This window comes from Platalea leucorodia (genome assembly GCF_965183815.1).
Source record: "Platalea leucorodia genome assembly, chromosome: 11".
Lineage (NCBI taxonomy): Eukaryota > Metazoa > Chordata > Aves > Pelecaniformes > Threskiornithidae > Platalea > Platalea leucorodia.
In genome coordinates this window covers 20,341,419-20,356,321 of record NC_138833.1, presented here as the reverse complement: position 1 = coordinate 20,356,321, position 14,903 = coordinate 20,341,419, and the positions used below count along the sequence as shown (strand labels likewise).

The window sequence follows — 14,903 nt, the reverse complement described above, 5'->3', positions numbered from 1 at the left end:
TAATAGGTGAGTGAAATCCATTTAATGTGTCACCCTCTAGATTATTACCAATCCAAAGCAACAGTTTCTTTTGTTCCCTGGTGGGGAACCCCCCAAAAAACCCCCAAACTAGGACACACTCTTCCTTCCAACTGCCCAGAAACTGTCTATATTTCAAAGTTTAAAATCCTGTCCTTTGCAGCCTGCCTTCTGGAGCTGTATGCTGCCAGCCTGTTCTTCTCTCATTTATACCTGTGTAACCCAGAAGCAATGCGATGGATTTACAACCCTGTAAGAGGAGAACCGAGTCATCCATCAAACGACTGGCTACTCCATGTTTATTTAGCATACTCTCCAGGGAAAAGGGAATTAACTGCCTTCCCATTCCCAGGCTCTGACCTCACCTGCAGAACAGATTTTCCCCCAAAGCATAAAGCCCTTCCCTCATGCAGACTGCTCCTGTACAGGAGTATTTTAATGCCTTCCATTTTGGTAGTGCAAATTTCTTATGAGTTACAGTGAGTTGCTCCGGCTGGTACCTGGGAGGATGGGAAACACGACCACAGCGCTGCTCCCGTGGGCAATGGAGCACGGGATGCTCCCGTGGCCTCGCTGGGCTCCCGACACCGCAAGTACAACGGTGGCGCCGGGGCCTCTTACTGGCCTCAGTCTCCCCATACAGAGAACTGTTATTTCAGCCCTGAATAGGTAAAAGCTCCTCATTCTCAGCTCAAAGAAAAGAGGACTGACAAGGCAAACTGTTCTGCAGAAAAGCTTCCTATTAGAAGAAAGGTGCAATGGCAATAGCTGTAGCTCCACTGGGAAGAAGAAAGGAATTAAACACATCTGCCTTCTAACATACAGGGTCTTTCTTGGGCAACATATGAGACTGAATCATTTAGAATACTAACAAAGACAAATATCTTTGGTCAATAGGTCTTGACAAGTAACTTCAAATAAAGATGAAATTTGCCTTATACATCTGCTGGTGAACTGAATCGTTTTCCCTTCCAGACAATGCAGTTTTCTGCAAAACCACAGCAGAATTGCTAAGATCCATCCAATCTTCCTATAACCCAGGCATCAGCTGCTCAGGCTAAGGTTCCTCCCCTTCACAACATCCAAGGCTTTGCTGCAAGCCTTCTCTCAGTCTCTGTTGATGACCTCTCTCCGTAAATAAGTGCTTGATTCAGAAGTGGTTTGCGTGCATAAATATATAATTTGCAGGAATTCCCTTTCTAGCGCGCAGGGGAAGTAAAGACTGTAAAAGGCATTTGATTTCCTAGTTTCCCAGAACAAAATTCTTTAATGTCTTGTTTTGAAAGATTAAATATTTGTTGTCAGAAACAATACCACCCTGCTAAATAATCTGAATCAAAATCAGCACCTACACACATCTATAAGACTTGCACCTACACAAAATACAAGTATTTCAGGGCTCTGCATACAGAACTAAAGTACTTTTTTTTTTTTCTTTTTCGTAAAATGAAAAGGTGCACTTTGCCAAGCATGTTTGCTTGCTAAGAAATAACAGAGGTCACACATGTTTTCATGTATTTAACTGTAGCTGCAAGTTCAAAAAATATGACAAATCTACTGCTGACAAACAATGACGTTTCCATTTCTGACTCACCTGTAGCCCTCTAAGAGGTCACTCTGAAAGATTTCAGTCCATCTAGACATTTTATACATTTCAGCATACATTAAAGAGAACCTTCAAGACAATAAAAAGCAGAAATCAGATGCATATTCCTGCTGACTAGTCTGATGCAAGGCATTAACGAACAATGCAAGAACACAAGAAAGCAGAACGCTCTCATGTTTTTCAACATCAGTATCTTCGGTGGAGAGAATAAACAGTAGAAAATGGCCAGGTCTGCTGCTACAACATACAAGTTTATTTTTGTCATGCCTGTTTTCAGATCTGTAATACGAGGAGGGATTTTAATAGAGCCGAAGGGTGCAATCAGAGCAATTGTGCTGCCAGAAGCGGCACGGAAATGCTGATAGTCGTAATTAGGCAGAATGTGTAATTGAAGTGCCGCACGCTTGAGTCTGAGGTGGTGGCTTTAACGCGAGGTGCTGCGCTCCTCCCCAGACACGGCACCTGCAGGCTCCCATCAGACCCCTCCGGCCACCGCTCACCTCCCTGCACCGAACGGGCACCGCGGCACCTCAACGAGAGGAGCAGGACTGGTTCCTAACACCCGTGCCACAGATGAATGGTTTATAAAATGTCATGCCTGCTTTAGGGGCACGCTCCATGCACCAGGGTTACCAGGGCAAGGCGCCAGCAAGCATCCTAGAAAAGGTTGCCCAAGCCCGTACTCCCATGTTGACACCAACTGCCAAACTATAAACAGTTTGTCATGGGAAAGATCCACTTCTTGCAGCAGCAAAGACTAAGCCTGTGGCCTTGGAGCCCTGTACGGGTGCAGGAGCAGGGAGATGTCCAAGATGTTTCTAACCCCAGAGGCAGGGCCTGTGCTCAGTCCCGCACACCTTGAGCCGGCAGAGACCCTCTCCTGTGCTTCACGGGACATACTAAGTCAAAAGGCTTGTAATTTTTTTCTAGAATGACCAAAATACTATTGGAAATCAACAAGAACTGTACAAAACCAGAAACCCGTGATGGAAATGAAACCACCAGGAGGACTTAGCCGAGACACGTGCACCCGCGCCCCTGCGCCCGTCTGCGGGGGACACCGTCACACAGCACGGCCGGTTCAGGAGGATGGACTGTGCCCTTGGACTTCTCATAAACACACTGCAAGCCAGGCTTTTGAGTAACTAAACTTTAATTTTAGCTGGTTAACCCACACCGAAGAATCATTTATAAGGACCCTCAGTCACCTTAATTGCATAAGGATAAAATAATTTTCTGGGACCCATACGTGGGAGTAAACTTTTCAGGTCTGAATTTTTTTTTTCCTTTTCCTGTGGTGGGGTGGAAACTCTAAAGACTTCAATTAGAAGCAATTACTGGAGATGTAGAGGCTTCTCTGAGGTTAAGCCGCCCTTCATTTTCTCAAGAGAAGCCTTTAATTAAATGCAAATAATCACAAATTTCATATAGCAGATTGCCATAATTTCACTATTAGTTACTGGATCTCATTTAAAAAGGAAAGAGGTGGGCAGTAGTGCTGGGCGGACGCAAAGTAATGAGAACTCAAGAGGTCAAGGCTGAATTACCTGCGTAAATCTATTCCTCTTCTATAAATCTGTCTGCAACCACATCATTTCAGTGTTAGCAGGTTGTCCTTCATGCAAGTGCATTGGAGTGTAGTCCTATGAAACTCAGGTCTCAATATCAATAATTACCTCAGTCCATCTTACTGTTGACCACGGCAGCGAAGGCAGGATGGGTAATGGGGAAGATGTAATTGAAGTGGAAATGACCAGAACTAAAATGCAAGCTATGATGAATTCAAATGGTATATTCAAGCTCATCTCCATAGCAGAGCTCTGGAAGAACAGGCACTTGAAATGGCAGCAAGTATTTTAAACACATCTATCAAATCAGGTATGGTAGTGTATAAGTAGAGAAGAGATAATACGGCATCTGCAGGAGGGGAGGGGAGACAGACTCCACACAACCACAGGTCTGTAATTCTGTCCTCAAAACCGTCAGTCTTTAGAGCAGGTTCTGACAATTACAGGAAGTAATTAAAGTAAAAGCATACAACTGCAGAGAGAATGTGCCACTTTTTTTCTTACTCCTTTTGTTTAGCCCACCATAAGCTTGTCACACTAATGGGCAGCAGTTAGCCCGCAAGCTGGGGCCTCACCCAAAGAAGGGGAAGGTTTCTCCTGCTCAGTACTTTGTGCTTTGCACAGTCATTTACATTGTAAGAGCCTCTGTCCCCTTTCCATGGATTCTGCTACAACCCAAGACGCAAAAACGCCAAGAAACGTTTTAAGAAGCAACTTTATGAAAAGCCGATGGCTTTGCAGTTCCAGGACACATTGAAAGAGGCATGGAGGCTACTCCAAGCAGCACCTCAGCCTTCAGGCAACCACGCAGGAGAGGTGCTTCAGAAGAATTATATTTTTGTTATAGCAATGGCTGCTAGGTTTTCAAAGCTGAGAAGGTCATTGCTCTTTGCCGTAAAGAGATTTCAGGAGGGGTGTCAGGAAGCTCAGAAGGAAAAAAAGCACACGGAACGAGAGAAGAAACAGTGGAAAACTTACTCTACGGCTCAGCTTGGCATGTCATTTCTGTGCAGATTCCCAAATTAAATCATTTCTCCTACTGTACTGTGAGAATATGGGGAGGGATCAGATTGTAAGCTATTCAGAGGACTAACTGATTATCGGCATTTTAGCAGCGAGCTTGTTTTTGTTCTTTTGCACATTTATAATAATACCTTTTACATGTTCTCTAAGAGACAAATTTCTCTCTGCTTCAGAACTGCTAGTCTGAAGATCTTTTGTTGGCACTGAGACGAATGTTAATGTGAAATATCTTATTTCTTCAGATGAAAGAGAAGCTGAGAACAATCCCCTCTGGAGGGAGGTGGCAGAAGGCAGGACCTGGGATGAAGACTTTATGACTCACCCCCCCGCCCAGCCCACCCATGCCCTCCTTGCCGTTCGCCAGGTCCTGCTGCTATCGCTCCGTGGAGCAGCTCCTCCTGCTCTAATAACGCTTCCCATCGCACTCCCCACAGCACCGTGGGGATTTGGGGCATCAGCAGATGGGACACTGTTCACATGCAGAAAGGCCTGGAAATGAAGCGTTTTGCCAGAGACCAAATGCTCAACCGCACATCACAAACCACCCAAATCCCTGCTACTCTCCTCCCTTCTCCATCTCTTTTGGTCCCTTCTCTTCTTGGAGGGGCCAAACAAAGCCATAACGTATTTTTAACACAGCAATATATTTTCCTGCTGTGGAGATATGCAGGAGACTGGCTATTGAGGCTCGACAAATCTTTCAGATGACGTTTTGCCTGCATGCATGCACTGAACGGCAAGTATGAGGAGAGGGGTGTTGCTGAGTTTCCAACAGCTTCCTTCAAATCAGTAAAAGTACTAACCAAGAGATGGTATCTGGATTTCAAGGCTAAATTCTCAGGTGTCTGGTAGGAAAATAGCACCAATAAAAGCTTTTTCTGGTATGGGGACATTTATAACATCTTTCACTCCTGGTGAGTAGTAAGTACAGAGCTTATGCAGCAGCTTCTTCCACAGTAGGGATACTAATAAATAAGATTGCTTTCCTCTGCCTCTGAAAAATACAGAAACTAAATATGTTTGAAATATTCCTGTCTCCTGGACACACACTTCTGTTCAGATGGCTTGAGTATGAACAGTGGCTTAGAAACAATTGAGAAGTGAGAGCTGGAAACCTTTCCATTGAAGCACAATCACAGGCTCAGTTCTTCCTGAAACCCAACCCAAAATATTTGAGGGAAAAGGGCCATCTGCCGTCATAACACTCTGTACACCCCAGGCCTCCTTGTGTCAAAGAAAAACCTAAATGATTGCAGTGCAGCACATCCAGCTTGGTTTAGGGGTCCTACTGGAAGACTTACTATTTCACTACTTCTTTTGCTCCCATGACATATCTGTAGGCATATCCAATGCCACGGCAGGCCTCTGAAAAACACAACGGTTCAGCAGAGAGTAGAGACAGTGAGGCAAAAATATGGGGTCCTTTCATCACTTTTTGGTAAGAAGGAAGATGAAAGCCTTATGTGCTTATGCTGGCTGAGAAAATGTGGTATTAAGATAATAAAAATGAAATATTATCAGAAACTGAGTTTTCAAAGGTGTAGCACTAGAAGAAACTGATGCATTATAACTCAGCAAGTCATCAGTACCAAATGCTTGACAGCCTGGAGGATGCAACAATGAAGGGGTCAAACTTGTAATAACATCATGCAATATTCTATTAAAACTGTCTATATTATTCTAAACTCCAAAGGAGTGAAGGCAAAAAAGTACTATATGTATCTTTAAAAAAGATAAGTAATCCCAATTGCTTTTCATACAGAAACAGAAACTCTCCAGGAGTGAAATTCAGATCTCTAAAAAGAGTAAGAAAAGCATAAGACATATTTTCCTCAATCCAGGAGGAAGGAAATTAGAATTTACTGTAAAAAAACTGCAAATAAAAAGCATTACGGTGAAGGGATTGATCCACTGATGTCAATGCCAAGATTCCTACTAAATTCCAGGGGGTAAGGATTTCACAGAAACTTCTTCACTTAATAGTACAGTCACTCACAGTATTGCTGGTGGTGTCAGACCTCTACAAGATTAACATCTTTATATCAGAAGATGCAGTCCACGTGAATTAGGAAAGAAGGGAAATACACAAAGCCCTTGGGTCATGCAAGCAGTCTCAAAACAATTACCTCTTTTATAAACAGAGCAACATGAATTAGGATGGAAAAGTGCACAGTTTTGTATGCGTGTGTGCGAGGGAGAGAGAGAGGGGAAAAACAACTTCGCTCTTTCCTCAATAAGGATACAGTAATATTAATTCTAACTCTGAACAATTTTAGCTGACTAATTACAGTTGCACTACAAAGCAGAAGCTGAAAAGCAGATCAGATTTCTTTTCCATGTTGGCCTTACCATTGCACCTAAAGAGACCCCAGAGAAATCATGAAAAAGGAATATAAACTGCACATGCATTTTCTTCTGAGGCAATTTTTAATTTTAAAAAAATTTAGAGCAAGGTCTATTCCTTTAAATCATTAATAAAAGAATCCTGCCTGTTAGGGCAATGAGCTTTCCTAACTCTAATCCATCTTTACTGCTGTGTTATTACCCTACTGTTTTCCTGTAATTAAAATGTGGCAGGTAGTTTACACACAAGAGGGAGTAATTGTATTGGAAATAACTGCTCATAACCAAATTTTAAAAGCTCATTTTTCTTATCAACTTTTAATAAAGAAAGCAAGATAATAATGTTTAGCATTTATGCCACCTACAGCAGCATTTTGTCTCTCTAAATTGCTAACATTTCACTCAACAATGCTAAAACATACCCCTTCAGCTATGAATGCAGCCTGCAGCAAAAAAGGAAAAATCTGAACAATCACAGTCATTTGTTCCTGTTCAATTGAAATCATAAAATATGGTTGAACCTCATGCTAAAGGACCTAAACCCTCAAAAAACCTTGCGTGGTTGTGGAAGCAGAACAGAGTTTGCATGTGCTGTGGTTAGGGAGCATCCCAACCTCAGCCTGACCAGGCCAGGAAGGCAGGATCCCCCTTCTCTGCATCCTAAGGAAGATGGAATGAGGCGGGTCATTGCCTGCCCATTTACACATTGCATTTCCTCAAAGGTGCACACGTGGAAGGAACAAGCAGTCTGCATGGATTTGCACAGATCTGGAAGCAACACATAGTCTCCTGGCTCAGAGAAAGATGTTAACTTTGGCTCGTGAAGGGCCTCCTGAATACCAAAGCTGCAGAATATTTTCCTTACAAAGACTATTCTGGAGCCTTTGTTTTGGATGATTCTTAGAAGACAGTTCTCCATGAATTTCAAGCCTTGCAAGCTGACTGACTAGGGGAAAAATATTATTTGTTATTTCTTACAGTCTAGTAGAACCTGCCAATATATAGGACTACAGGATCCCATATGCAAACAGCTTCTGTCCCAAAGAGCATACAATCCAAAACACGTGAACAGGCAGCTATGGATAGAAACACCAGGGAAGGGCAAAGGAAAAGCAAAGGATCCCCAGTGGTTTGATGGGCAGACAAGTAGGTGGACGTTTGCCATTTAAATGCAGCCACAACAGGGCATAGTTCTTGCCTCTCCTGTTTTAGAGGTCTTCCTGCTGCCTAAGAGGCAATAAAGGGGTACTAATGGATAATACTTTAGCACTGTTTAAAATACAAGGCATTGTATGTTAACCTTGTGGAAGGAGGTCAATGCACCGTCATTGCCCATTACCTGAGCCTTCTGAGCCTTGTACTGTTTAAAATAAGGATATTGGTTTGCTGTGTTTATGTAAGTACATCTTTTGTTGGAATATTCGGAAACTAATACAACAGGAAGCTTTTAAAAAATGGTTTAAGCTCACTAGTAATAGCTGAAATAGAGATCCCCAGGACATCACAGGCATACAGCATAAAACACGCATGTGCTTATATAGAGTCATGGACGATCCTACTGCTAAAGAGCTACATCACTGCATGCTAATGCAGGTGGACCATAAAGACGAAGGTCATTAAGAGCTCTGGTTCCAGCCTTGTAATTAGATTGGCACGTACGAACCCTTGCGGGGGCCGTGCCAACCTCAGCTGAGCTCTGCGCAGCTCGAGGTTGAGCCCTCCAGCACGCAGCCGTGACAGCAGGATGCAGCTCAAGCCTGCGCTGGACCTGCAGACTGAGAGGCTGAGTCACACACACAGCCCGCAGGCATTAGGTTTTTCTCTCTCCAAACCCAATATGTGCAAATCACGTACTTCTACCAGGGTTGTCCAAGACCTGAATGAAGCGGAGTTCCCTTTACCTATATATCATCGGAAAGCTGAGTGCTGGATGGTGGTTTCTACCTCAATTAGGTTAGGCCACCTGCAGGGTGCATTTGGGTTTCAACTCAAATTGGTGGCTTTGGTCCATATTCATTCCGTGGTTTGGCTTAAAAATACAAGTAAGGTTTAGAAGTAGCAACCTTTACAGAGCCTCCCAAAGTCCCAGAGCAGAGCAGCGCTGCTATAAATGAAGCGGATTAATGGACCTGGCTATGGGAACCAGCTGTGGGACAGACAGATGATACTTCAGATCCCCTCCAGGCCTGTTTTTCATACAGCCTGTGCCTGATAAAGGCGTTTAAAACAAATCGAGGATCAAATACTACACGAGAACTGAATGACTGTACCAGAGGACAGACTAGACAGTGACCAACTGGCCCCAGGTGAATGTGACACTGCTTTGACAGCTCCGTGTAAAAAGTAATAGCCACACATAAATTTGTTTAAGCCTTGAACACTCAGAGAAAAGCAAAACCTAGAATAAATTAGTGATGCCTTGCTTGTTAAAAGCCATGGATTGGAAGTTTACCGTTTGATTTTACAGGAGTTGGCTCCTGGAGCACGAGCCAGTGGGGAAGGCAGAGGGGAGAGAAAAGGATTTCAGGGCTTGACATGGAAGTGGAGTGGATGGGTACTGCTACAAGGTGCATGAGAAGGTGGGTTTTTTTCCCTGAGATTGTCTTGCTTCATCTCCTCCTCCCTTCTCCACCCCCCATTATCAGCATTTAAAACACCTCCGAGTTTTCTTGAGCGGGTTTGCTGTGCTCATTAAAATACTGTGAGCACTTATTGCCTATAATGAGCACTCATTAAATTCTGGTAAGTGCCAGGACTGTCCTGTGGAGTTGAACAGACTCAGGTTCTGGGAGGAGAGCTCAGGGGTGGGAAGATGCTGGAAATAACTACATTTTCCACAAGAACAGAACTACAAACTTTCCCCTCCTTTTTTACTTTGCAAGCACTGGGGTAACTCAGACCCGCTAAGCAGCAGCTATTGCTTACTGAGTACTCGAATCATTCCCCTGCCCCAGAAGGACTCTCAGCTCCTCTTATCAGAACAGAAACAAATTAAAGATTTTTCCATATTTGCATCTCCTCGTTTGAGAATTTTCCTACATTTGTTATTTAGAGATAAAAGTCTGCCTCTAAAAATTCACTTAGCAAAGTGGTTTTCTCAGCCTCAGGGAGTGGTGCAGGAGGGATTGCAGAGCAGAATCCAAAGCAGCTGGCGAGGCTGCAGGAGCAGCAGGAGATCAGGAGATGAATGGGTGCATACTGGGGCAAGGATCACATTCTACATAGAATCATAGAATCATTTTGGTTGGAAAAGACCTTTAAGATCATCAAGTCCAACCATTAACCCAGCACTGCCAAGCCCACCACTAAACCATGTCCCTAAGCACCACATCTACCCGGCTTTTAAATACCTCCAGGCATGGGGACTCAACCACTGCCCTGTTTCAATGCTTGTCAACCCTTTCAGTGAAGAAATTTTTCCTAATATCCAATCTAAACCTGCCCTGGCTCAACTTGAGCCTGTTTCCTCTTGTCCTACCATTTGATACTGGGGAGAAGAGACCGACCCCCCTCTGGCTCCAGCCTCCCTTCAGGCAGTTGCAGAGAGCGATGAGGGCTCCCCTCAGCCTCCTCTTCTCCAGGCTGAGCCCCCCCAGCTCCCCCAGCCGCTCCTCCCCAGCCTTGTGCTCCAGCCCCTGCCCCAGCCTCGCTGCCCTTCTTCTTCGGACACACTCCAGCCCCTCAATGTCTTTCTTGTAGTGAGGGCTCTGTTCTTAAATTTATTTCCCATTGGTTATGTCAGACACACACACCCTGACCGGTGCGGCCATGCCTATAACCATAAACCAGTTCCCAGTGCAGGATTCAGTGATACCATCTGTGTTTTTATCACCAAAAGCTGGTCATAGTCTACCAACATTAGAAGAAATTAATTAACTTAAACCATATACAAATATACTTTACCCTGGACTAATCCCCAGAGAGTCACAGAGGGTAAGTGACTATTTAAGGAAAATGAATCAGACAAGGGCTTGAAGATCAGTGCATCCCTAAAAAAGCCAGTGTATATCCTAGTGGGGCGGAGAGAGCTGCTGCAAGGGGGAGGTTTCTGCAAGTATCCCTAGGAGATGACCCTTCTGCAGATGGCCTGCAAAATGCAATGCATCAGGAGCAGGCTGTGAGGGAGAAAGGGGCAGAGAAGTTCACCTGGCTTCCCAAGCAGCTTGTAGAGAGTAGACTGATCACCACCACATAGCAGAAAGCATGGGACTGACATATCGAGGTTATGTTATTCTAAAGAAATAAAGTTGCAATCCTGGAAAGTGGGAATCTGAAATCCTATTATTTTGTGCTTGGGATGACACCCATACCACTGCCTCTATGATCAGCATATGACAAAGTCTTCCATCGCCTCAGAAATATCTACTTTTCAACTACATTCCCCTAAAGATCACAATTCAGCACAAAACATGTATCGAAATGGCATCAGTTTCCCAAGATTAAATAACTGGTCTGGTTAAGCATTAATCGCTCCAGTTTGGCTCACTCTTCACCCACTCACAGGAGCTTTTTGTGGATTACTGCTTTGTAATTGCTTGCTCCCTAAGCACACAGGCATTGCAATCTTCTGCACACCTTGACAGCATCCTGGTTAGAGAAAACGAATGCTACGTGTTCCCCTGACACAGCGTTTTGTCTGCTGGATACAGTAAGTCAGAGATTGTTTACTCAACTTCTCATGGCCCATTAATGACATAATGTTGGACACAGCTGTTCAGGGCTTCACAAGACCAAAGCAGAGAAAGAAACGCCGGGAGATTTCAAACACGCTGCTCACATCAGAGCCTGGCTGGGAAAGTCCTTGAAAGTGGTCTAGGGGAATTTAGCCTTACAGCTCTCTCATGAAGTAAATCCAGGATTAAAGCCTCAAACTTAGTTTCTCCTGAAGACTCAAATGATCTTAAAATAACTCCACCTGAACAAGGTGGCAATGACTGCTTTGAAGAACAGGGCACCAATCATCTCATTTTCACTCTGCTTGGTCAAATTATCTACTGAAAAACTAGGACCTGCCATATATAAAGGCTCATCAGCCCTGGAAGTGGGGTGTGCCTGGTTCATCATGTCCTGACTTCCAGCATGTTGGAGCAGGAGAGGTGAAGCTCACCCTGTAAAAAGGCAATTCAAGGTCAAGGCACCCCTTAAGATCTCAAAAAGAGTTTGAAGAGAGTTCAAGCGATGCACAGAACGCTCCGTGCCCAGAAGGCACCATCCACCCCAGTGCAATCGACCTCCCAGTACAGCTGCCCAACATTTTTCTAGGGGCTTCTGGAAAGCTAAGCCTGACCAGGGGGTCTGTGCAGCAAGGGAGTGCTGCTGGCAGGACTGATACGCACCAACCACAGCACAACGAGGATAAAGATATGCTCTACCTAAATACCACACCCAGAGTGCCATTTTAGAAATTTTAGTTTTCTTCATGAAGCTTCTGGAACCACATCATTATGGAACAACATGTATTTTTCCTAAGAAAAAGGCAAATCAAGTTTCTCAACTTCCCAGTCGTGGAGAAAAGCAGAAAAAGTGTAAGAGAAAGGCTCAAACCCATTCCCACATCCCAGTTCAAAAGAACCTATTTCATTCATTTTAAAACATTTTATAATTCAATATTGAGGGAGGGTGGTGTATATTGTTTACATATGTGCATGTATATATATATAGCAGGTAGGAGGAACATGACTTGCAACGCTGAGCTGATTCCTCAGCTTGGCAATACTGCAGACATCTCCAGCAGAAAGAGAGGATCAATGGGTAAATTTGTTCCTCCCTGTAATAACAGCTATCCATGGCAACTAAAACACCCTGTTATCGAAGCTGTATCTGAATTCATGCTCAGAGGAAAGACCATCACCCTCCCTCATCTTCCCCAGACCCTTCAGGGTAACCCCTACTTACAATTGTGAAGTTCATAACCTTCAGAATCCAGATGGTCATAGCAAGGTTCACCAGGATTAAAATCATTAGGAGCAGCACAAAGAAATAGAGGCATCTCTTCCTCCAGCCATAAATCCCCACTTTGTATACCTGGGGTCCTTCCGAGGTCTGCATGGTGCTCCGGTGCGCGTACTGTTCCTGAGGCATCTGAAACGATCACAAAGAAATAACCATGTGTATTAAACAGAGTAAGCTGAGGATAAAACCTGCTTGTTTCTGTGCCTCTTAGAGGGTTTTGCTTTTTCTTTTTCAGAGTTTACCAGCTGGGCAGCATCTCTTTCGATATCTTGGTTCTGCATTATTTTTCTTTCTGCTTAATGTATGCAGTAACATACCAAAAGATAATTTTATGTGTTACATGTGTATGTATAGATTTATAAATACATGTAAGCACGCTGTCTAAAGGTATCCTACAGAGATCACTCTCAAGTGACTCTGTTCACCACCCCAGGTTTTGCAAGGCAGGCACTCCAGGACGCGTAAGGATCCTGAGGGGAAAATTTTGTATGCATTTGGTAAAAGCAGTTGAGTTCAGCAGTTTGTTTTGAAGATGCAATATTACTTCTCAGAGGTTTTAATTAAAAAAAAAAAAAAAATCTGAAATAGAATCGTTCCTTCCAGCCAAAGAAAAAAGGCAAAGGGGAAATGTTTGTCTTTCTCCTTTCCTGCACCCCAAGCTTTCTTAACCAAGTAAACCTGAAGCACAAGGTTCTCCAGCTGCCACATCCATAACAAATTATCCCCAAATATCTGTTCTGGTTTAACAAGGACTCTGATACCCTGAGTGGGCACGGCATGCTAGGACAACACCGGCGGCCAAAACCAAGGAAAGAGGGAAGGAAGGAAAGCTGGTGCTGTGGAAAGCAGTGCAGCAGCATCCCCAGGAACAATTTGCTTTACAGTCCCCCATGGCGAGCACTGACCCCTGCTCCTACCCCCTGGCACCCAGCTGGCTCCGGGCAGTCGGGGATCTGGCTGCCCCCACCATGGATGGAAAGAGATGGGTGCTTTTAAACAGCATTGCAGCCAGCTGGGACGGGAGTCCAGAACACAGCCACCGCACAACGGTTGTGTGCGAACGGCTGCGTGCGCGCGGGGTTGGGATCGCGCAGGCATTTTGTGCTGCACAAATGAAAGCATTCATGTTCTCGCCCTTCATATTCGGGGTGTGGAAAGCCACTTTCATGGGCTTCCCCCAAGGATAAGTTTCTTATGTTTTCAGACTTTTTTGACACACAGACTGATGATATCATATCATCTCTAATAACACATGGTTTGCTGAATGTTTTGCATTTTAGACTCTAGACAAATAAACCATCACCAAACGCGTTCTTGCACTACTGATTCAACACCACGGGCTTCCTCCTCAGGGTATCTGGCATTGACGTTTGTATTCAGTGAATTACAAAATTCACATAACAGGAGGAAAGAATGCGAGTTCCTCTCTGTGGGAGTGCGATCCATGAGGGCAGAATGAGACAACAGTAGAAATCAGATGCTCACTGATAGCAGCTTATGTTTGTTTACCATTAGTTTCCTGGTTTTTTCCTTATTTTTTTGCTAATAGCTTCATACTCCAGCATCTAATAAAATACAGCGTGCAGTCGGCAGTGGTGCAGAGTCCATTGCAGGCTGATGCAAGCTGAGTTTCTTCATGGCATAACTTTTATTCCAGTAGCATTGCACCAGGGATGAAGTTAACACTTTGTCTTTCCTGCTCCAACGCTGAAGCCCACATTTGAGGCAAGGGCTGCCTGAACAGTTACCTTTTTTTCACCTTTCACTGCTCCAGCAGTGGCTAAGACCTGTGTTTTCTAACGCTGCCTGGTGTTGTCACCTGCAGCATAGGGGATCATCCACCTCTTCCTTCCTCCACAAGCCTTCACTCCTCACCCAGGCTGAAACACAGTCTCAGGTGCTAAATAAATCCCTTCAGGCACTAAATTATTTTCAGACCAGAGGCATTGACACCTCTCCAGATCTGGACCTGTAAAGCAAAGCCGACTTCGCAGCATATTCAGGAAGGCTGTGTTTAGCCCGGGAAGGCTGGTGTGCTCGCACCCCTGCTCTCATCCCAACAGCGATGCTCCTCCGGAGGGTGGAGGCGCCCATCTCCACCTCCTCTAATGTCAGCAGCCGTGTTAACCCCTCCACACTCAAAATTCACGACAGTGGCTGAAAACTGGAAGATTTAAAAAAAAAAAAAAATTACAATTGAGTTACTCCTATCATTTTCCTCTCAGTTTTCTGAACCATCGTGTTTTTAAGCATTTACTTCCCCTTACACGCTTGAGGGCTACAGTCCAGGAGAAAAAGCAGTACAGGAGAAAAAGCAGGTCAGACCTGTGCAACAGTGAAGTGCTGCAAAGGACACCCGCAAGAGGAGACCCCGGGCACCACCGCTGCCCATT

At 44.4% G+C, this 14,903-nt stretch overlaps 1 protein-coding gene across 1 annotated transcript in view; it reads right to left on the bottom strand.

Annotated features, from left to right (window-relative positions):
* Nucleotides 1–12,639, bottom strand: part of SGCD (sarcoglycan delta) — a gene marked incomplete at both ends in the record, with an annotated part of 130,720 nt that extends 118,081 nt beyond the window's left edge. Inside the window, one exon of the mRNA XM_082323726.1 lies at nt 12,454–12,639. Within this exon, the coding sequence (XP_082179852.1) occupies nt 12,454–12,639 (186 nt within the window). The remainder of the gene's footprint in view (nt 1–12,453) is intronic.
* Nucleotides 12,640–14,903: the final 2,264 nt, after the last annotated feature.